Consider the following 23,238-nt stretch of genomic DNA (forward strand, 5'->3'; position numbering starts at 1 on the left):
TGTTCCAGGGTCCCAGCCCTTGGTTCTGCTGCTTCAGATACAGCAAGGAATCGGAGTTGGTGTCTTCAGCCTCTCTGGCCTCTGGTGACCGGTCGAGCGCCCGTCACTGCAGCACTGCTGCTCCGAGACCGAGGCTCCTCAGGCTTCTGGCCTGGAGTCTGGCCTTGCCCTCTGGGAGCACTTGGGCCCTTCCCAGTGGTGGTGGGACCCTGCGCACTGGCACGGATGTGCAGCTTAGGCTGCGTCACCTCCGGCCCATCTCTCCTTGGTGCTGCCACTGGCTAAATGTGTCAGAGAACATCCAGCTACGTCCCTGAGACAAGGAGTTAGAGGTCCCGGCGCCCAGTTTCCTGAAGCACCACTTCTAGCCGCCAGTGAGGGCTGGTGAGGCCTCCAGTCTGAGGGATAAGTTTCATCCCGTGGGAGCACGTAGCCTTGGTGGTAGGTCTGCAGTCACTCGCCCACTCACTCCCTCACTGTTCATTTGTAAGCACACATTTCTTGTGGACCAGTCTGGGCCTTGGCATCACCCCACCCCTGCGGGGGGCAGCTCCTCTCCTGACAGTACTTTCCACCCAGAGTCTTGAGTGTTTTGAATGGAAACCTATAGAACCATTCATCCTGTTTTTGTAACTCCCCCCTTTCATCCTAGAAAATGGAATACAGAAATAGTTTTCAAAATATGTAAGTATATTTCGATAGGTTTCAACCTGTCTGAACATCTGTTGGATAGATTACCCCTAGAAATGCGGCATTAATTGTCTCTGTGACTCCGGTTCCCACTACCCAATGCCTCAGATGTCCCCGAGGGCACTGCAAGTAACAGGTGCTCGCTTTTTCTTAACCTCTTAAACTTAAAAGCAAACATTTCCGGGCACCTCGTCTGTGCCAGACATCGCCAGGTATAGTTAAGGTCCTGGCCTGAGGCAGACTTCTTTCAGGCGCGTTCACACGCAGTTGTAGGAAAGGGCAGACATGACACAGAAGGTGTAGAGACAAGGCTGTGGCAAGTGGCGGGGTCGGGGGAGGTCATTTCATATGGGACGGCTGAGTGGGATTTATCAAGAGGATGTGGGTTTCAGTTGGCCTGTCAGAGGTGGTAAGTGAGCAAGTCAGTGTTTCCCAAATGCGTCTGATCATAAGAGTGAGCTGGGTGCTTCCTGAAAACATGGATCTTCAGATCCACCCCAGGAGTGGAGCTTGGGAGTCTTTGTTTTTAATAGTCCCTAGTGGTTCTTTTAAAAATAAACAAATAAGAAGGAGAAGAGGAAGATGATGATGACAGGGGAACATAATTCAAAGAATAAGATGGCAATAAATACATACCTATCAATAATCACTTTTTAAAAAATATGTTTTATTGATTATGCTATTACAGTTGTCCCATTCCCCTCCACCCTGCACACCTTCTCCCACCCACATTCCCCCCATTAGTTGCTGTCCATGTGTCATAAGTTCTTTAGCTTCTACATTTCCCATACTATTCTTGCCCTCCCCCTATTTTCTACCTACCATCTATGCTACGTATTCTTTGTATCTTCTCCCCCCTTCTCCTTCTCCCACTCCCCTGTTGCTAACCCTCCATGTAATCTCCATTTCTATGGTTCTGCTCCTGATCTAGCTGTCCTCTTAGTTTGCTTTTGTTTTAGGTGTGGTTGTTAATAAATGTGAGTTTGCTGTCCTTTCACTGTTCATATTTTTTATCTTCTTTTTCTTAGATAAGTCCCTTGAACATTTCATATAATAAGGGCTTGGTGATGATGAACTCCTTGAATTTGACCTTATCTGAGAAGCACTTTATCTGCCCTTCCATTCTAAATAAAATCTTGGATGTAGGTCTTTGGATTTCATGACTTGGAATACTTCTTTCCAGCCCCTTCTTGCCTGTAAGGTCTCTTTTGAGAAATCCGCTGACAGTCTGATGGGAACTCATTTGTAGGTGATTGTCCCTTTATCTCTTGCTGCTTCTAGGATTCTCTCCTTCATTTTAATCTTGGCTAATGTAATTATTATGTGCCTTGGTGTGTTCCTTCTTGGGTCCAACTTCTTTGGGACTCTCTGAGCTTCCTGGACTTCCTGGAAGTCTATTTCCTTTGCCAGATTAGGGAAGTTCTCCTTTATTACTTGTTCAAATAAGTTTTCCACTGTGGCTGTTCCTCTTCCCCTTCTGGTACCCCTATAATTTGAATGTTGAAATGTTTAAAGATGTCCTGGAGGTTCCTAAGCCTCTCCTCATTTTTTTGAATTCTTGTTTCTTTATTCTTTTCTGTTTGGTTGTTTCTTTGTTCCTTCTGGTTCACTCCATTGATGAGTCCCAGTTTCCTTTCCATCACTATTATTTCCCTGTGCATTTTGCTTCATTTCACTTAGGGAAACCTTCATTTTTTCATCTAATTTGTGATTAAAATCAACCAGTTCTGTGAGCATTCTGATCACCAGTATTTTGAACTGTGCATCTGATAGGTTGGCTATCTCTTGGTAGCTTAGAAGTATGGGCTCTGGGGCTTTGAGCTGTTCTTCTTGAGCCATAATATTTTGGTCTGTTTGCGCTTGTTATTTATGAGGGGCGGAGCCTTAGGTGTTCACCAGGGCGGGGCAACCCAGGTCGCTGGGTTGTGACGCTGTATGTGGGGGCGGGGTCAGAGAGGGGCAATGGCATTTTTTTCTGCTCTCTCTGGGATTTCAGTCCCCTCTGCTACTTCCCACAAGCAAATTGGGCCCTTCTGGTGCTGGCTTCCAGATGTGTGGGTTCGTGCATGCTCCAGAACCCTGTGGGTCTCTCCAACAAACTCTCTGTGAGCCTGGGAGCCTCTCCTGGCACCTCAACCCTTGATAGTTTTTCCAATTGGTGCTTTTAGGCTTTATTTCCCAGCGCTGGGGCCCTGGGTTGTGCAGTCTATCTCACTGTTCGCTCCTTTGCCTGGTTTATCTGAGTGTGAATGTGTGACCACGGTCAGCCAGCCACCTTGCGCCCTCACTGGGTCTGCCTGTTGCCACCCAAAGCCTGGGATCTGCCAACTGCTGCCCGTGTGCCTGGGTCGGTCTGGTCACTTTTTCCTGCATTATCCTGCATTACTCTACTCCACCAGCCGCTGACTCCATCCCTTTTACAGGTCTGGATGAATGGTTCATTGTTGTCGGACTTCGATACAGTTTAATTTTCTCTCAGTTTTGGTTGTGTTCTGGTTTTTAAATATTTGTTGTTCATAAACTTGGTTGTGCATGGAGGTACAGTGTTTCCACCTACACCTCCATCTTGGCCGGCCTCAATAATCACTTTTAATGTGTGTGGCTTAAATGCTCCAATCAAAAGACCTAGGGAATGATGCTGTGAATCTCATGCTGCTGAAATGTACACCTAAAAATACTTAAAGTGGCAAATTGCGTTTATCACTATATAAACATTAAAAAACTCGTTAAGGCTTTTTAAAAATATATATTTTATTGATTATACCATTACAGTTGTTGTTCTATTCCCCCCCCTTCATTCCCCTCTACCCTGTACACCCCTCCCCCACCATTCCCCCCCTTTAGTTTATGACCACGTGTATCAAGTTCTTTAGATTCTATTTTCCCCCCACTATTCTTGCCCTCCCCCTATCTATTTTCTACCTACCATCTATGCTATTTTCTGTACCTTCTCCCCCCTTCTCCTCCTCCCACTCTCCTGTTGCTAACCCTCCATGTGTTCTTCATTTCTGTGGTTCTGCTCCTGATCTAGCTGTCCTGTTGGTTTGCTTTTGTTTTAGGTGTGGTTGTTGATAACTGTGAGTTTGCTGTCCTTTCACTGTTCATATTTTTCATCTTCTTTTTCTTAGATAAGTCCCTTGAACATTTTATATAATAAGGGCTTGGTGATGATGAACTCCTTGAACTTGACCTTATCTGAGAAGCACTTTGTCTGCCCTTCCATTCTAAATGAAAGCTTTGCTGGATAGAGCAATCTTGGATGTAGGTCTTTGGATTTCATGACTTGGAATACTTCTTTCCAGCCCCTTCTTGCCTGTAAGGTCTCTTTTGAGAAATCCGCTAAGACTTTTTGATCAAGAGGCTGAAGTGTCTCTTGAAGACCAGACACGGCCATTGTGAAGCGGTACCTAAGTCTGCCCTTGGATGAAGACTGCAGAGCCCAGGCAGAGTGCCCTCCCTGCACACAGCAACGGCTCCATAGCAATTAGCTGCCCCTCCAGCCATCACTGGTCCTTACCGCTTCTGCGTTGAAGTTGTATTTCCAAATCTTTTTCATTACCCTGAACAAAAACTGTGTGCCCACTGAATAACTCCCCCTTTCCTTCTCTCCACCACCCTGATGTCCTCTAATATACTTTCTGTCTGTATGAATTTGCCTGTTCTAGACATTTCATACATTTAGAATCATCCACTAAAAAAAAAGAAAAGAAAGAGGGTAGCTGAATGGATAAGGAAATAACCATACATCTGCTCTCTCCAAGAGACCCACCTTAGAACAAAAGTTACACACAGACTGAAAGTAAAGCAAGGGAAAAAGATGTCTCATGCCAATGGAAAGGGGTAAAAAAGCCAGGGGGCAGTACTTGTATCTGACCAAACAGACTTGAAAACCACGGCTACAGGAAGAGACACAGAAGGACACTACATAATGGTAAAGGGTGTTAACACTCCAACAAGAAGATATAACCCTAGTAAACATTTACACACCCAACACTGGAAAACCTAAATATGTGAAGCCAATCTTGATAGACATAAAGGGAGAAATTGACAGAAATAAAGTCATAGTGGAGAATTTAACACCCCCTTGACTGTGATGGATAGATCCCCCAAACAGGAAATCAATAAGGGGACAGCAGCCTTTAATAACGCACTAGATCACATGGATTTAATTGATATCTTCAGGCGTTTCACCTCAAAGCAGCAGAATATGCATTCTTTTCAAGTGCGTGTGGAAAAAAAAAGATAATTAATGTTATGGAGCACTTACCATCTGCCAGACACTCTTCAAAGCATTTTAACTCACACAGCCTTCACAGCAGCCCTGCAAGGTGGTGCTGGTTTCCCGCCTTGTTGAGGTGCAAAGATGTTCAGTATCACCTGTGACCTAAGAACAGAGATGACCATATTTTGCCTTGTATAATGTGCTCCCATGTACAGTGTGCACCCACGTTTTTGGCCCAAACTTTCAGGGGAAAAAATCTTTCATTTTAACTGTTTAATTCTTTTTTTCTTCATTCGATCTTTTTATTTATACTTAGAAACAAAACCAGTGATCATATTCCAGGGTATTATTTGCACATGGATATTGTCACTGCTTTCTAGGGTTACGCTTTTAACACATATGCATAAATAAGAGAATTCAAAACAATTACATAAATACAGAATTAGTGCTACCTGTGTATAATGTGCTTTTTTTTTTTCTCCTCCAAAATTTGAGCAAAATATGGCAGTTTGACTTACAGCCTAGGGGAAGAGCTATCAAAATGGAGAGCTTGGTGCCACCTGCTGGCCACCTACGGACCTCCTTCTTGGTTAGTTCCACAGTTCCGTTGCAGCGCCCCCCAGCGGCCTGGCACAGCTGATCTTCCTCTGCTCAGCTGGTCCAGAAGTGCAAGTGGTTGTCCTGTGGTGATAGAGGCCAGCCTGACAGAGGTTGTGGTGGCTGCGCCCCCTGGTGTGCCCCTGTCTGTCTGTCCTTGGTGATATGTGCTGAGCACCTACTGTGTGTCAGGCATGCTGCTATACAAAGATTCCTTCATTTTATGCAATTCTATGAGGTAGGGACAGATAAGGAAACTGAGGCTCAGAAAGATGAGTTCACCCAAGGTCACACAGCTTGTGAAAGGCAGAGTTCAAACTCGGCTTTCCCTTTCTTCATGATGGGGCCCCGTAGAAAAGGGAAGGCCGGTGGAAGAGGACCAGCCTAGAATGTAGCCCACCCGGCCTTGTTCAGTCAGCGGGCCTATGGGTCATTGCAGAAAAGAGCTTATCAATGTCTAGCTGCTACAAAAGTTACCGAGTTGATGCTCAACTTTCTGAGCAGTGAACAAGAAAGGGGTCAGAGGGGTGAGACAGGGGAGGAGAGAAGACCCTTGTAACTCAGAAGCAAGGCCATGAACTTGCACTGAAGGGCAATATGCCAGCCGGCTGAAGCCTCTGGGGAAGTCCTTAGCAGAAATGTCTTCTGTGGGCCCCAGAGACACTGTGGCTAGGTCCCAACATCTATCCGAGTAGGAAGGATGTACCGCACTTCCAGCCTGGGCAACAGAGCAGGCAAGACAAGGTGGTTATGACTGGAAGGAGCAAGCTGACACTACGGCTCCAGCCAGAGGGAGCAAATCGGTCACAAATAGAGCAGGTTACAGCCAATGAATTTGCTGAGGCTCATTATTGAGGACACTTTCCTGTTCCTGTAGTACTATTTTAAGCTTCAATTCTCCATGACTAAAGCCACAGCTGGATTACAAGAATGACTTCGTCATTTGGGGAATGGAAGCTGCCCGGTGGTCACTCTTTTGCTAACAAGATCATGTCTGGATCTCTCAGCTCATGACCACTGCTGCAGCGACCCAGCCTAGGTGTTCCCTGAATCCCCCAAAAGCCTTGTGGGTGCAGAAGGAGTCCCCCAAGCAGGAAACCAGGAGGCCTGGGCCCTCCTCGCACAATGGGAGACTGGGACTCAGGAAGCTGCAGAAAGTGCCCGGCATCCCCTTGTGCGCTGGGCTTTCCTGCCGGGGTCCTCATGCCGCCCGGGTGGTCTGACAGCCCCCCTCTGTTCCCACAGCGTGTCAGGAGGTGAGCTGTTCGAGCGCATCATCGACGAGGACTTTGAGCTGACAGAGCGCGAGTGCATCAAGTACATGAGGCAGATCTCGGAGGGGGTGGAGTACATCCACAAGCAGGGCATCGTCCACCTGGACCTCAAGCCCGAGAACATCATGTGTGTCAACAAGACAGGCACCAGGATCAAGCTCATTGACTTCGGTCTGGCCAGAAGGCTGGGTAAGGCCGATCCCTCTCTCCTGCCGTCACCAACGTGTAGTGGCTGCAGCTGTGGCTGTGGCCGTGTCCCACACACTGGGTATTAGAGTGAATTGCGCAATACTGGAGTTAAAGTCAGTTAAAGTCTGTGGAGATGCCTCAGGTTCAAAATATGCCCCTACCACTCACTAGTTGTGTGACTTTTAAGTCGAAAAGTCCTCATCTGTAAGATGGGATAACACACAGCCCACCTCACAGAGCTGTTAGCTGTGTCGGTGCAGTGATAAGAGCAGTGTCTTATGCATGGTGAGTAAGCGGTGTGCAGCATGCGTTGTTGCTGTTGTCTCCTTCTATATTTTTCACTATGGCGCCTTCAGCAGCAAAGCTCACTTTGGTGGTGGTGCTTCCCCACATTTGTATCCTACTCTAGAGCTTCCAGAGCACCTTTACACGTGCCTCCTCTCATGTGATTCTGTAGGCAGGGCAGATTTATGAGCCCCAATTCATAGGCTAGGAAAATGAAGTTCACAGTAGCTTTGCCCAGCAGATTCCACCAAGAGCCAGGGAGGTGCTGGGGCGGGAACAAGGACCCCAGGCCTGGCCCCGGCTTCTGATGCTGTTCCTGCACAGTGAGCGCAGGTGGCGGGAGGTGGCATCTCGGGGCCTTCAGACCCAACCCTGTGATGAATTGTCTGCCATCCACACCACCCCACCCACCTGGCCTGTGTAGCTCTTTGATGTCTCAGGAATCGAGGAAACAGCTTTCTTGCTACAGCCCCTGACCACTGCCTTGTCCACAAGGGGCCTGAGGGCTGGCACGAGCTGGCCTTTCTTTCACTGCCCTGCAGGGAGCTAATGCCCACCTGGCAAACCTTCTCCCAGGGGGCCCGGTCCCAGCTGAGGCCATGTAGGTAGCAAAGAGGAAAGTGAGGGAGGGAGGTGCTGCCAGGCTCTGACTCCCTGGTGCTCCGTGCCCCAGTGTTGGGCGAATGTTCCTGCTCTCTTCTGTCCAGCCCAAGGCACAGTGTGGGGGCCTCTGGCAGGAGCCACTAGCAGTTTAAACAGACAGGGCACAACTGGCCTGGGAGCTGGTAGGGTCAGAGTCCAAGGAACACAACATGCAGCCTCCCTGGGTGAGGAGATATGTGGGAGGAGAGGTGCACCAAGTCCAGAGAACTGGGAAGGTTAAAATGCAGCAGGAAGAGTTCATGTTGGAGCTGGAGCAGAACTTCCATGCCTGAGAGCCATTTGGTGCTTCGTCTTAGAACACTTGCCACGGGCTCTGAGGTTAAACCAGACCAGACGCAGCGCACAGGCCCGAGGGGTGCCACCCCCATGGCTCACAAGTCCTCCAGACGCTGGTGCCTAGGTGCATACTTCTGGACATCTCTTGTCCTTTATGGCTCGGAGGCACCACCTCGGGGTTAAGGTTTTCCCCAGTTATCTTCCCAGCAGCTCCTGTGAGGAGAGACAAGATGCTACACACGGTGAGGCTGTGGAACAGGAAGAACGTGGCTCGGAAGTCAGGCCACTTGGGTTTAGGTCCTGATCACTACTATTAACCGGGCGGGTAAATCATGCCACTTCCCTGGGCCTCCCCGTCCTCCTCAGGAGCATGGGGGTCATACCTCCTTCTTAGGGTTGTTGAGAATATTATAATAAATAGGGAAGTCCTTGTAAGCCCTGGCTGGGTAGCTCAGTTGGTTAGAGCATCATCTCAATACGCAGAGGTTGCAGGTTTGATCCCCAGTCAGGGCACATACAAGTATCAACCAGTGATACATCAATAAGTGGAACAACAAATTGGTGTTTCTCTCTCACTGTCCCTCCCTCTCTCTTTCTCTCCCCCTTCCTCTCTAAAAAATAAATAAGCGAATAATTTTTTAAAGAAAGAAAGTCCTTCTAGAGCAGGCAGCAGGATGTATAGCACATAGTGCGCGTTGGAGTGTGTTATCAAGCACCAGCCATGGCCCCTGCCTCAGGGCACTCGTGGGAGAGACAACTCAGGAAAGAGCATTTAGAGGAGGGGCTTTCACAGCCTCTCAGTCCTGCCCCACCCCTCTGATGACATTGACGTGAGGGCTCAGCTGGTCGGTTTCACGGGAGTGTCGCGGAACTTCTTTAACGGGGATGCCGGTGTCTGTGCCATTCTCCCAGGAGGGAGCTGCTGGGGGCCGGGTCTTGTCTGTGTCCCTCGTGGGCACAGCAGTGAGGGTGTCTGCATACGATGGGCGGCCTCCACAGTGTTCTGGCGATTGATTCCCCTCCATCCTGGTTACAGAGAACGCAGGGTCTCTGAAGGTCCTCTTCGGCACCCCAGAGTTTGTGGCACCTGAAGTGATCAACTATGAGCCCATTGGCTATGCAACAGACATGTGGAGCATCGGGGTCATCTGCTACATCTTGTGAGTCTCGGATACCTGGGGGGGTGGGGGCAGAGAGCCCCGCAGGAGGGTCCGCACACCGCCTTGATGTTTGAGGGGCCAGAGACAGGAGGGTGGCAGGCTCCCGTCTTGCCGCCTGGCCTGCTCTTCCTGCGCTCCCAGGAGGTCAGCCGCCCACTTCAAACTGCCGTGGGAGCATCCAGCCCCACACACCAGGATCTGCCTCCGGGCCCCCCACTATCCCTGATGCTGGCCAGCCTGGGGCCTTTGGTCAGGAGGGTGGCAATGTCGCAGGTACCATGTGATAGCCTTCATTGGTGTGGGTAGGGATACAGGGCAGGAGGGAGGGAGCCCAGGTGCACATCTCCTGTGGGCGTCGTCATGGTTTCAGAGGGCAGCACCCCATCCTCACTGCAGAGGGGCCCCAGCTGCCAACCTCATCTCCGAGTCTCACATGTGGACTGATTAGCCAGCGCTTTTGATGACGGAGACCCCAGCGAGGCTGACGGCCAACACAGTCAGAACCGGCAAGTCGGGTGGAGATTCACAGCCATTTCAGGTCCCCAGGCTAGAGAAGAAGAGGGTCAGTGATCTGGACCAGTGCTTCACGAACAGGGATAGACAGGAGTCACTAGGCCTTTTCTTAGATCTCAGAGTCGGACTCGGATCTGGGGTACCCGAGAACCCACGTTCCCAGCAGGGTCCGGGTTGCCCGAGCGCCGGCCCAAGGGCCACACTCGCAGTGCCAGGCTCTAGGACACACCCTTTTGGTGGGGTCTCACTGGTTTAATCTCTGAGGCCCCAGGCTGCAGAAAGCCATTGGCCTCAGAGGCAGCCCCTGAACTTGTGTGGCAACACAACGTTATGGAATGGTGACCCAGAAGGTGTAGCCATGCATGCATTCATTTTGGGGAAAAAAAAAGGCTTATTGTTAAAGCAAAAGGAAAAATTGTTTTCATAGAAACTATGAGGAGGACCTGCACAAACACTTTCTTAGACCCCTGAGGTCTTCAGACCCCATGTGGGAAACGTCTGTCAGTGACTCTGCTACACAGCCAGGTCCGGGAACCACTGCTACGAAAGCTTTGGCCAAAGCACAGTGACTTTTTGCGCAGTGTGGCTCTTTCACATGCTCAGGAGTGTTACTCTCACTGTGGCCTGTTAGCACAGCCCGCCCCAGTTGAACCTGTACCGTGGATTCTGTACCCCAGAGAGTCATCCTCTTCCCTACCCAATGTCACCCCCACCCCCATCACTTGCCCCAGAGCGGCAGAGAAGATGAAGCTCCCGGGCAGGAGGGCCCTGCCTCTCCCTACTCCAGCCCTGTTCCAGGAAAAAGGGTGCTGACGCATTAAGAAAACCGCGCCTGAATCTAGAGTCCTAGCTCCTTGGTGAATAAGGAAGAGCAGGGCCTTGGGGTCCAGGCTGCCCCTCCAGGGGATGCCCTGGGCTGGACGATGCTCGCACTGGATCTTGGGTCCGGAGGGAGACCCATGAATTTTGAGGAAAGGTCTTACTCTGTTCAGACCCAGCTGACCTGGGTTCCGGCTTGGCCCCTGAGTCCTTCTGCAGACGTCAGGAGACTTGCCTCACTGACTCCATCAGTTTTCCCACTACGTGGAACTGAGATCATCTGTAGCCACGGATTTTCACATGGGCTCTTGTTAATCCTCAGGACAAACCTGGGAGTAGGCGGGGATCTGATCTTCATTTGGCATGGCCATGACCAGGGCCCAAGAATCCCACGTGGCTGTCTGGGCCCCACAGTCCAAGAGGGCGACCAGCCACCCCAGTTTACCCAGGATTAGCAAGTGTCCCAGAATGCAGGACCATCAGTGCTAAAGTGAGGACAGTCCTAGGCACACTCAGGCCTCTGGTCTCCCTGCTGGTCAGGGACAGAGCAGTGGGGAGACCACTCAGTACAATTTCACAGCCAACACAGTTAGCTGTGTGACCCACACCCAGATCCTACACCGAATGCACTCGGGGCCCCCAGGACCCTCCTAGTGCCCCCCTCAGTTGCTATCCCTCCAGATGTAACCGTAATCCCATGCCTAACGCCATGCCTTAGTTGTGCTTATCCTCGAACTTGCTGTAGACAAAGTCATGCAGAAAGACACGTCTGGCTTCTTTTGCTCGGCGTTGTACTTGCAGTCGGCTCCTTCGCGGTGCTGTCCTCTATGGGAGCCTCATCCCACTTGTGTCCGGTCTACGCGGACGGGCTTTTGAATAGATTCCACGTGGGGGTGTTGCAAGTATTCTGGTATGTGTGTGTTAGTGGGTGTATTTATGCATTTCTGTTGGATTTATATAATCTAGAACCAGAATTACTAAGTCATAAAAGCGTTTTATTTTAAAGTGAAAATTCTTTTAACTGGAAGAACATAGTAATTTGGATAATAAGCTCTATTGTTTACTTGATTATTTTTAAAGCTAAGACCAAGAAATAGGGGAGAGCTTTTGAAATGGAGAGAAGGTGATTTTGATGAGTGGGGCACCAGCCTGACGTTCTCTAGGCAGGGCCTTGGGGAGGGGAGGGGCGTGTGGCAGTTCAGCCCTGCACGGGGGGAGGGGGGGGCTCCCCAGGGTCCTGGCTCCAGCAGCCATCCCTGGGGGCCGCTCCGCCCTCTGGGACTTTCTCCCACTGGCTCTCACATGCGGGACTGAGGTTTGGCAGCTCCCCTCCAGAGCTGGGGCTCTCCGCAGAGCACGTGGTGCCGAAAACAGCAGCTGCAGCCAGCCAGATCCTTTCAGTCCCGGCTGCGCCCAAATCTGAAGCCGCTGCTGCTGCACCAGAAGTTCTGTGGCGCCCTGTGCACCGTCTGCCCCTGGAGCTTTGCCGTCTGACAGTCCCTGTCAGGACCACCTTCCACATTTGTGCCACAAAACCTCCTCCCCACCCCTCCACTTCCTTTCCGGAGCCAGTGAGAGGTGGAGTGGCCAGGGAGTTGGGGATGTTTGGTGAGCGCCTCCTACGCAGCCAGCGCTGCCTCCGTGGATTTCCCCGGTGGAGTTGGAGGAACTCCTCCTCAGAGCCCTGGGGGAGGTCAGGGCAGAGCCTGCCCTGGCCCTGGGCTCCTGGCCCCACCGCCTGCCTGGGTTTTCCTGGCAGAGAAGAGATGCAGCAAGTAAGTCTGTGGGCCCCCTGCCCTCTCACCCTTGACTGCAAAGACGGACAGTCGATCTTGTGAACGTCCTGGAGACTCTCCTGGTGTTAGAAATGCCTGTTTGGTTTCTAGCGGGGGCGGGGGGTGGGCAGGAGGGCTCTAGGCCACATTTCAGTGTGGAGGCGAGTCCAAGCCCCAACTTCTTCCTGACTTCCTTCCCTCTCCCACCTCCCTCTCCTCTGTCTCCTGAGGACTTGTTCCCTCTCTGCCCTGGGGACACCGACACCCTTCTCAGTGCCCTGCCTTCAGCCTACTCCAGGATTCCTTCTCTCTCTCTCCTCCCCTAAACCAAGAAGAAGAGCAAATACTGCTCTGCTTCCTCCTCCCAACCATCTTCCTAACTGGGTGCAGCAACACACTGCCCATTTCTGCTCCTTTCTTGGCCACCCACCACGGTCCAGAGCCAGAGCCGTCCCCATCCAGTCTACCTCCTGGGAACAGCAGCTGTGAACAGGGGAGAAGTCCCAGTGGCCGAGTTTCGGGTACCTACTCAGATGGGTTTAAATGCAGGGCTCTTCAGAGGGTTCCGGTAGCCGCACCCAGGGCTGCTCTGTCTCTCCACTGGTGATCAGACATGGTTTCTGGTTCCAGCCCCTGTGGCCTTCCGGCACCCCATGCCAACACCAGGCCCACCACCACCTGCAGGTTCTATTGTCCAGGTTCTTGGCTCGTGGTTAGCGTGACTAAACCCTGGCGTTCTGGTTCCTAGGCCAGTGCACAATATGATGCCAGCTCTTCCTATGGGACCTGCCCACCCTCTCAAATCCCCCAACACACTTCAGTGCTTGCAGACTAACCTGGGATCAAAGACAAACCCCTTCTATGCACTCAATAGCGCTGCTAGCAGATATGGGGTGCCCTGATCATTCATCCAGTGGGGCCATCTGTTTGCTGCTTGGCAAGCACTATGGAGAAAGCGTAGTCCAGGAAGCATGTCTGCACCCTTCTCTCTCTTGCCGTTGTGCCCTGTGAGCAGAACAGGCCTCAGCACCCGACTGCCCGGGCCAAGTTTTGCTGCAGTGAGGTATTAAGAATGAAGAATTTAGAAGACCTTGCAGTCATGGCCTTTGTGATGCATCAGCACACAGACTAGTATTTGACCATTGAAAATGAACCCAAAGACTCTGTATACACTGTTGAAAGACCATGTCAAGCGAAGAAAAAGAGCATCCAAGAACGTGTCTACACTGATTACAATTTGTGAAAACCAGATAAATCCATTGGTTATGTTGGGGAAGAAAATACTTTCCTCTCGCCTGTTAGGTTCGGTAGTGGGAGACCACCAATCAAACTGAGAAAAGGCAGAGAGACAAAAGAAAAAAACAGATTTAATTATGTACATATGCATAAGCAATAAAGAACCATGACTCAAGGAGGCATTTAGAATTTGAAGCTTATATAATACTTTAACAAAAAGTGATAAATTGTAGAGAAGTAGCTAGACTAAGGAAAAGGGGCTTGGCATTTCTGGAAGGGTTAAGTTTGAGAAGGTCCTAGGAAATGTATGGTAAGTAAGGGCTGTGTAGCAAGTTTGTTATGCATGTAAGAGTCTTCTCTACAAATGGAAATTTATGAATGTCACTTTAACAAAGAGACATTTATGTCCTGCTTGTATTTATTTTTTTTAAGATTTTATTTACTTATTTTCAGATAAGGGGAAGGGAGGGAGAAAGAGGAGAAAAACACCAATATGCAAGAGAAACATCAATGTGTGTGTGTTCGCCTCTAGCACGCCCCCAACCGGGGACCTGGCCTGCAACCCAGGCCTGTGCCCTGACTGAGAATCAAACTGGTCATCTTTCGGTTCACAGGCCGGTGCTCAATCCACTGAGCCACACCAGCCAAGGATATGTCCGGCTTTTACACAGAAAGAGGGAGGACAGAGAGCTATTGCCTTTAGCTCAAAACAATCATTATGCGGTATTTTGGAGTAGTATACGCTGATCCCCTTCAGTTAAAAACTAGGTGAGACTAGGAAGGGAGGTGAGTGGTTCAGTCTTTAATGCTAAGTTTATTCTGTTTGTTATTAGGTTAATTTTTTAAAATAGAAAGATGCATGATCCTTTTGTAAATCCTGGCAGTAAAGTAAAAGTTCAAAGGAGAAAGTTAAAAAAAATTTGTAAAATCCCACCCCCCAGAAACAGCATTACTAAAATTAGAACACTCTCTTTGTCATCGTGCTCTGCACCTATTCCAAGTTTTATTTTAGAGACATACCCGTTAATGGGGGAGAGCACGGCAGGGGCGGGCGCGAGGTGGGGAGGAGCTCAGGCAGGCCGGGCGCCAGCCAGGGTGTGTCAGATGGATGGGCGGCCAGGAAAGAGGAGCGCCAGAGGCCAGAGGTGAGGAGGCGCTCCCTGGCTGTGAACAGGACGGAGATTAAGGCCTATCTTCGCAGGATTACAGTTCCTAATTAGGAAAGGAGGGTTGCAGAAGGGGACCTTCGGCATTCCACAGCAGGGTTGTTTGCTTTTCTGCAATTTTGTGGAGTGCCGCGGGATGTTCCCCCTCTGTGTCTCAAATGGAAAATGTAAAAGCAGAAGGAAGCAGGTGGCTGACAAGCAAGAGTCAGGCTGCTTCTTGATAGGGCTAACCTAGGTCTGCCAACGAAAAGAATTCAATGGAATAAATGGCAAGAGCAAACTGAGTTTATTGAACAGCTCAGAAATTGGCCAGCATCCCATGGAGATGCTCCCAGCGGATGTATGAAATGGGTTTTTAGGCAGAAGGAGGGTGGGGCAAAGTCATAGCAACAGAGAGGAAAGGATTGACTCAGGGCTGGTCCTCTTGTGTTGCGGGGGAAGGGGCCAGCAGGGCTTCCATCCTGCAGGGCTAATCAAGAAGTTTCGGATGGACAGTGTAAAGATTGCATTTCTGGAAGTGGCTGAAGTTACAATTAAATCTTGGTTTGATGTTGTGAGGGCAAATCAGTCCATTTGGGGCCTGTTATTACCTTTTTTAACAGGCCGCACAAGATCTCAAAGACAGGAAAGCTGGGAGCCGCTGGGAATTCTAGCCCAGTGCCCTTGATGTGAGAAGGGGAGCCTGGGGGGGCCTCAGCGGGTAACGCCCACCCTCCCCCACTGCAATGTGCCTGCAAAGGATGATCTCCAAGCATTCTTCAAACATAAATCAGTGTCTCACTTTAAGATATTTTAATGCCATCCATAACACTCTGTTATCAAAACTTAAACCTATTGATTGGGGTGAGATAATTCACATTACAACAGCTTTCTTCTGTTTACAAAAGGTTTTACCAGAGGGTACCTTCCTTGTCAAGGTTTTCTCACTGTATTTCAACAGGCTTTGTTTTACAAAACTCAGTCTTCAGGTACAGGTGAATTTCATAAGCTGAGGCCTCTTGAATTTCCCAAACAGCTCCGAAAGGGTTTGTGTTGTTGTGTGTGATGGTGAGTTCACAAAGACCTGGGAGAAGGGACAGTAGTGAAGCCCTAACTTGGGAGGCGGATGGCATGCACACCCCGGGCATCTCTCATGGGGCTCAGGTGGAGCCAGGGCAGGGCCAGCTACACAATGTGTGGGGCCCAGTGCACAGTGAAATGGTGGGGTGACTTGTTCAAACATTATCAAGAAGTTCAAGATGACAGCAGCGGAACACTGAGCCCCGATGGGGCCCATGCCAGGGTGGGGCTCTGCACGGCTGTGAGGCCGGCCCTAGGTCAGGGCGGTGGAGCGAGGACACTTGCTGGGACAGTGAAGTGCTCAGAAGTGAGAGGTGAGGCCAATAAGCCATAAAGCTGTTCTGTTCATCTTTGAAATATTTTACCCTTTGAATTTTATTTGACATAGCTATGGGCAAATGAGTCATTCCTGAGACCACACGTCCGTGAGGCAGTGGGGATGAAGTACACAGAGAAAAAGGATAGTATCTGGGGCAGGCACCCAGCTCCTTCCGGAAGACCAGGCCTTGTGCGGGTCTGCGCACTCGGACTCACTTCGTCGTCATACAGATGTTCGTATAAAGTGGCAGTTAGGATTCAGGCTTAGAGGTGCTGTCACCAAACCCAAGTTCATGTGCCCAATGCTTTGAACAGCCAAAACTCAAAACGTCAGTTTGGACTAAGGACGGGTTTATTGATCAAGAAGGCAGCAACTGAGAAGATGGGAGACTTAGTAATGCTGCAAAACCATCTTGCTCACTGGACTAAGTTGAGGGTTTTTAAGGGACTAGGGGAACAGTTATGCAGAAGCGCTGCTGGGGCAAGTTTTAATTGAAGACCTTGGAACTTGGCCATTTATTGGAAGGGGCTCCAGCGCTGCATCTTCTTGGCAACCGGCAATTCGCTTGCGAAAGGCTCTGGCATTCAAGTTCCATCCAGTCCCAGTCCTTTGGATCCACGTGTGTCTGGCGGTGGGTGTGGGGATTTTAGTTCCAGGAGCAGCTGGAGGTCAAAGTTCTCTCCTCTGTGCATGTTTTGGCTGCATGGCATGGGGTTTTAGTCTGTTGTCTCTGAGAAGCAACTCAGTATCTTGTTAAACAGGATTGGACTAGTTTGAGCTGGTTCCATGGTTGTAATACCTGGTTCACATCTCACTGGCTGTGAATCCTGGGGCAAGTTACTTAATGTCACTCTGTGCCTCAGTTTCCTCATCTGTTCAACACACTAATGAGTCACTGGCATTATATGGTGATGTTAAGATTGAGTGAGTTCATCTATTTTAGTCTTTTTGTCCAGTGCCTGGCACAGAGGAAATGTCTCATAAATGTTTGCTGCCGTGATGGTGATGATGGAGGAGAAGGAGCAGGAACAAAAAAGGAGAGGCAGAAGTGGCAACCACGCTGGGGTTAAGTAGTGGGACCTCCTTTTTGCAGAGGAGGGGAATCCGTGACACAGCGCTTAGGGGAACTGTCCAGGGTCACCCATGAATGAACAGCCTGTGCTCTTTCCTCCACCGGCACCTCTTATGGAAGCTTTCTGGTCTGGCCTCAATGCCTCAGTGCACTGAGTGTAGACAGACAGCTAAACCCACACTGGGGACGCCAAGTCCCCCATTCATCTACCTGCCCGAGCGCCCGTGTGTGCCTGCTGCTGACCAGAGCAGGAACCAACAGGCGCAGTGGCAGGCGCTGACACCACTCGACCATCCCTGTGAGGGGGCAGGAGCACAGGGGCCTTGGAGAAGGTTCTGTGCAGCCAAGCTCTAGCCTGGACTTTGGGGAAGAACAGAAGACGGGGAGGAGGGGCCATGCTGTGTACTGTGGACGTCCCAAAGTGCAGTCAGTTTTTTCGGCCCCAGCCTCACAGACAGATGATGTCCAGGTGCAGGAGGCGCCGCAGGAGAGCAGTGAGCAGGAGGAGAGGCCGGGCTGCAGGAGCCAGGGGGCCACATCCTCTCTTCTTTCCCCAGGCAGGAGGAGGGCCAGGCACAAGGGCATTTTAGGGTGCGGGGCTTTTGCTGGCCCTCACCTTTGACCTCAGTTAGCACTTACTTAGAGGGGTCATCTACCCTGCCACCCAGCCCCCCCAAACTCACCTGCTCTCCTGCTCTTCTCTCCCAGGGTCAGTGGACTTTCCCCCTTCATGGGTGACAACGACAATGAAACCTTAGCCAACGTTACCTCTGCCACCTGGGACTTCGATGACGAAGCCTTCGATGAGATCTCTGATGATGCCAAAGATTTTATTAGCAACTTGCTGAAGAAAGACATGAAGTAATGAGATGAGATTTCAATCTTTTCAGCTTCTCTACTCACTTGACGAGTGTCTGAAGGCAGGGGTTTCCTTTGCCTGTTGTGGGCCCCTCTGCACCTGAGTGGGGGTGGGCATTGTGAGTGTGGGGGGAAGGGAAGGGGTCTTTCTCTGCTCCCCAGTGCCAGACATTGTACTTGGCTTTGGAAACACCGGAACCTCACTTGAAAAGCAGCACTTAGCCACGTGCTATGGGGAGAGCAGCTGCTTGTGGTGTATGAATGACAGTCCCCTTTATTTTCTGGGCACCGTTGTGGCCTGTAGAAACCCCGCTGAAACTCAGCCCCTCCTCAGGGTTGCACGAGAAGGATCCTGTTTGTGGGCCTGATCATATTTCCAGACTCTCCGGGTTTGGTGCTTTTCATACCTAAATTATTTAAGAACTACCTCCTGAATATGGTCAGGTACCTTCTCCCACTGGCCAAAGTTAGGCTGTGATCCCAGAGCACCGGGCTCAGCCCCCTCCTGGCTCTGTCTGCATCCCCGCATAACAGTGCAGCCTGTGAGGTTCGCACTTCCACTTTCTGGCCTGTGGGCTGGGGGTGAATATATCAAACAGCTGTGAAAAGTGGGAGGCCAGTGTGTGCAGGTGCACAGGAAAAGGCCGTGAGGGAAGGTCAGATGCAGAGGCATTCGGTAAGTATTTCCTTGAAAGAAGAATGGAGGTTGAAGCTGCAGAGGAGCCCAAGGCTGAGGAGGGGAGGTTGCAGGAAGCCTTGAGTGTGGCTAACACAGGATTCATTGATAAGGACCCACCTGGAGGGGAACCAGCTAAGTTAAATCAGGAGGGTGCTAAGGTCTGTGTGAGTGTAGGGAGAGCAGACTCACCCCAGGGGAAGGGAGCAGTGGGGGTATCAGTTGAGAGCAGCTGGCCTGTTGGGCTTCCCATGCACTCGGTAGGTGGCCAGATGAGGCAGAGCCTGCCTCCCAGGCCCCAAGGAGTGAATTTGGCAATAAGAAGCAATTATAAGCTTTGCCCCAGAAGAGTAGTGTTGAATTAGGCGGTATGACAGAGGATGAGAAAGGGAGGGGCAGCCCAACTTCAGCGGCAGGCAGGAGGCTCTGCTATCACCAGGTGACTTAGTAGCCTAGGTGTTGCCCCAGCCATGGGACCCACAGGTTCCATCAGGCTGTTGGTCGTCTTGCTCCCACCCCCCCCCCCCCCCGGAGAAATCCTGCCGGGGACAGGAGAGCGCAGTTGCTGAGGGGGCAGTGCTGGAGGGTCTCTGCGTGGTTCCGTCTGGTGCTCTGGTCAGCTGCCCACCTCTCAGTCCTCTAGCCATGTCGGGCCGCTCCTCCCGAGGCTACCTCCCACACTCCCCGACGGGAGGTCTTCCAGTGGTTTCCGTCGCAGTCTTTGTGTCAGAAGTAGGCACAACCTCAGGGAAACCTGTGGTGCGTCTAGAATCCCTTCCAGCGCGAGGGATCCCCATTCCCAAGGTGCCTCAGAGAAATGCGAACCTCTCTCCCAATGACTCTGGTCCAAGGATGGCCTCACTCACTGGAGATTTGGTAAATGAGGTACTATGTGTACACCCTATTTCCTCATCTGACCTTGAATGAATTCAATGAGCTGTGTTGGCCCCTCTATGCTTATAAAATGTCCTCACCAAAAAACTGATTTCAAATAGATCAAGACACTAGATTCCCACAAACTCTTAAATTTGGCAAGTTTCTTCAACCAAAACTCTTCCTCTATCAGCCCTTTTTTAAATGTTTTTCTATTATAAAAGTAATATATGTAAATGATAGAAAATTGAATATAATAAAATCAAAATCATTCATCATCCCTATTTCTAAAGATCGCTACATTTTGCTGTTCTTAGCAAATTTACTTATGCTGATTTTACTATGTATGTTAACATTTGGTTCTTTGGGCTTTATTAGTCCTATTATAATTAAGGAGATGCCCCCAAAATGTTTCTGGATTCCCAGAGTTTTCAAAAAGATTAAATGAGTTTCAGTGGGTTCTAAGGTTGTCATAATGTATAGGTTATATGTAGGACATAGCACCTTGAGTTTTAACAGAAAAAAAAACCTGATACTCAGCCTCAACATAAGACCCAAGAGTTTAGGGATTCTCAAGGATTCAGGCCTTAATGTTTCACTTGAGGGGGTGACCCCTCCACCACACAGAGAGGTCTCCTTAGCCACCAACTCCCATGTGATCAGCGCAATGACCCCACCCTGGAATGTAGTGCCAGCCATTCCCAGACATGTTTGCCTTCCAGCACTTACCCTTCTTAGACCCCAAGAACAGGTCATGAGGCTCCAGTTCCTTACTTGGAAGTTAGCCTTCTTAACCCTAACCTATTCTATGTCTGGTCTGTAACCCAGGACAAGAGAGGAAAAGAGCCAGGAGCACATGACCCTGGTCATAGTGGATGGACTGGGAGCAGAACCCTGGGCTCTTCCCTGTAGGACTAGGGCCCCATGTCCTCCCATTTCTGATCTGACTAGCCATCTCCAAGGTCTCCTCCTGCTTAGAAATCTTCTGGTCTCTGCCTCTATCAGAAACCGCCTGAACTGCACCCAGTGCCTTCAGCATCCATGGCTAATGAAAGACACCAAGAACATGGAGGCCAAGAAGCTCTCCAAGGACCGGATGAAAAAGTACATGGCAAGAAGGAAATGGCAGGTAATGAGACAGTCACTCTGGACTGGAATGTTGCTCCTCATATTTACCTTTTTCAAGCCATCCTCGTTCCCAACTTGCCCCAGCCTTACTCCAAACTCCAAAAATGTTTAAATCTGTTTCTGAAGTAGTCTGGGACCAAGACTGACATTCTATGTCTTGGAGCTAGGATGAGCAATGTCACCATTCAGACCACCTGGCAACCCTGGGCACTCTGATCTCCTTAAAGGTAGTGTCATGCTCCCACATTCCTCTGTGATGAAGGGGGAAGGTGGCCTACATCATGGCCCTGCCCTTTAGAGAGAGTGTATGTTACTAGCTGTGTGTCTTTAGGCAAGTGAGTTAACTTTGCTGTGCCTTTGTTTTCTTGTCTGTCAGGTGGGGGCAATACCAATATCACAGCATTGCTGTGAGAATTATATGAATAATCTTCATCTGGCCTTTAGCACATTGCCTGGCACATAGCACATGTTCAAAAATGACACCAGTAACTAATATTTGTGGAGAGCTGGCCGTGTGTGAGAAAACATTCAAAGCACTTTATATGCATTGTCTTAATCCTAGAGGTAGATATTATATTATCCCCACTTTTCAAACAAACTAGGCAGAGAAAGGTTAGGAAAGGCACCTGGGATCACTAGTAGCAAGTGGGAAAGACAGGATTCAAACCCAGAGCCTGGCTCCGAAGCAGTCTTAACAATGATAAAAAATTGCCTTCAGTTGTTAGCAGATGGATAAAATGATCTTTGGAAACCATAGAGAACTTATCATCTACTGTATTAATTTTACTACCACTATTAGTGTTATAAAATTCCTAGGCTCCTGAAGAGTACATGGTTTCTATATTCAAGGAATGAATATTATAATGGAGGAACTAAAGCAAATAGACATAAAAGGACATTACACCCACCAAGAATTATAAACTATCAGTATAGCTCTCCATAGCCGTATACGTGAGTGTGGACAGGAGAATGGAGCCAGTCACACCAGACTCGCATGTGGTTGTGAGGAAATGCTGCCAGGGCCAGAGGTTGAACTTGGCCCTGGAACATGGGCTGGAACACAGACGAGGGCATGACAGCAGAGGCAGAAGGCACAGGAACTGAGCCCCACCTGGTTATGTTGACCTGATGGGAGCAGAATCTTTTAGCTGGGCAGGTGGGGGCCTAGGGCACTTAGACTGGCCTATGTTGGCAGAGAAAAAGGAAGTCACTGTTTTAGGGGCAACTGGGACATGGGTAATTGCCAGGATGACTAAACCACAGCTCCCTCATAAAGTACAACAGCACACGAAGCTGGAGAGCAGGAGTGGAGACAGAGGAGAGGCTCTGGGTGGGCAGGTGTCAGGGACTGCCATCCCGCGTTCCAGCACACCCTCACAGCGTGCGCCCGTTCTTGATTCCCACCCCCACCCCGTGCGAAGGCTTTGGGTGGATCTCCCAGCATCCCTCAAGTGCCCGGTGAGTTGAAATACGTCTGCCAGTGCCATTAGGATCCAATGATATCAGAGTAGCAAATATTCTTTTTTTGAGAGAGAGGAAAAAAAAAGAGCCAGAGAGAGAAGTGTTGATTTTTTTTTTGGTTCCACTTATTTATGCATTCATTGTTTGATTCTTATATGTATACCCTGACCAGGGATTGAACCTGCAGCCTTGGTATATGAGGATGTCACTGTAACTGACTGAGCTACACAGCCAGGGCAAGTAGCAAATAATCTTACAAACCAAACAGGGTCCCCAAAAATCAAAGGTTGACTTTATTAATGACCCTATGGCCAACAGGTCTCCAAGAAATAGCGGTATTTCTGTAGCAGATAGGGTGGCTGGGTGGGGGCGGGGCAGTCCTCAGAGGGACTTTGCTGGGATGAGGCCATGGGTTAAGGGGCAGCCTTCTCGCCCTGGTATGTGGGTCAGGCTCTCTGCAAGCATGGACACATCCGCTGGTGAACCCATCTCGTGCAGGCATGGAGGAGAGATAAGGGCATGGGACATAGAGCAAATGGAATTTTTTAGTCAGATGGGTCAGGAACTGTAATTTGTGCTGATATTTTAATCACTTAAATTTTTTCTGGTTTACACTGTTATTAGTCATAGGGTTTTCTGGAAGTAAAGGGTAGAATTTCTGGAAGAAAAGGGCAGAATTCAGAGAAGGAATTTTACAGTTATTTTAATATAGGTGGCAGGATTTGGAAATGGTTTTTTCACAAAAACAGTGGCTAGGTTTCACAAAAGTAGACCACAAAATCTCATTCGACCCACAATGTCCCTGAATCATTTCTCTGGGGATAGTTCCACTGCTTCTGACCATCTTGTGTTCCATTGCTTCCTCAGGAAAATGTTTTCCTAAGGGGGCTCCCTGTCAGAGCCGTGAGGGTCTGTGTGGCGGGGCAG

General features: G+C 49.8%; 1 protein-coding gene across 4 annotated transcripts in view; it reads left to right on the forward strand.

The window, feature by feature from the left end:
- MYLK (myosin light chain kinase) overlaps positions 1–23,238 on the forward strand; it is a 192,266-nt gene that overhangs the window by 160,819 nt on the left and 8,209 nt on the right. For all 4 annotated transcript variants that reach the window (XM_037051461.1, XM_037051460.1, XM_037051462.1 and 1 more), the window contains 4 exons: positions 6,755–6,972; positions 9,233–9,356; positions 18,024–18,176; positions 20,728–20,851. In XM_037051461.1, the coding sequence (XP_036907356.1) occupies positions 6,755–6,972; positions 9,233–9,356; positions 18,024–18,176; positions 20,728–20,851 (619 nt within the window). The remainder of the gene's footprint in view (positions 1–6,754; positions 6,973–9,232; positions 9,357–18,023; positions 18,177–20,727; positions 20,852–23,238) is intronic.

Source organism: Sturnira hondurensis, unplaced genomic scaffold (genome assembly GCF_014824575.4).
Source record: "Sturnira hondurensis isolate 20B ecotype Veracruz unplaced genomic scaffold, ASM1482457v3 Scaffold0007222, whole genome shotgun sequence".
Classification (NCBI taxonomy): domain Eukaryota; kingdom Metazoa; phylum Chordata; class Mammalia; order Chiroptera; family Phyllostomidae; genus Sturnira; species Sturnira hondurensis.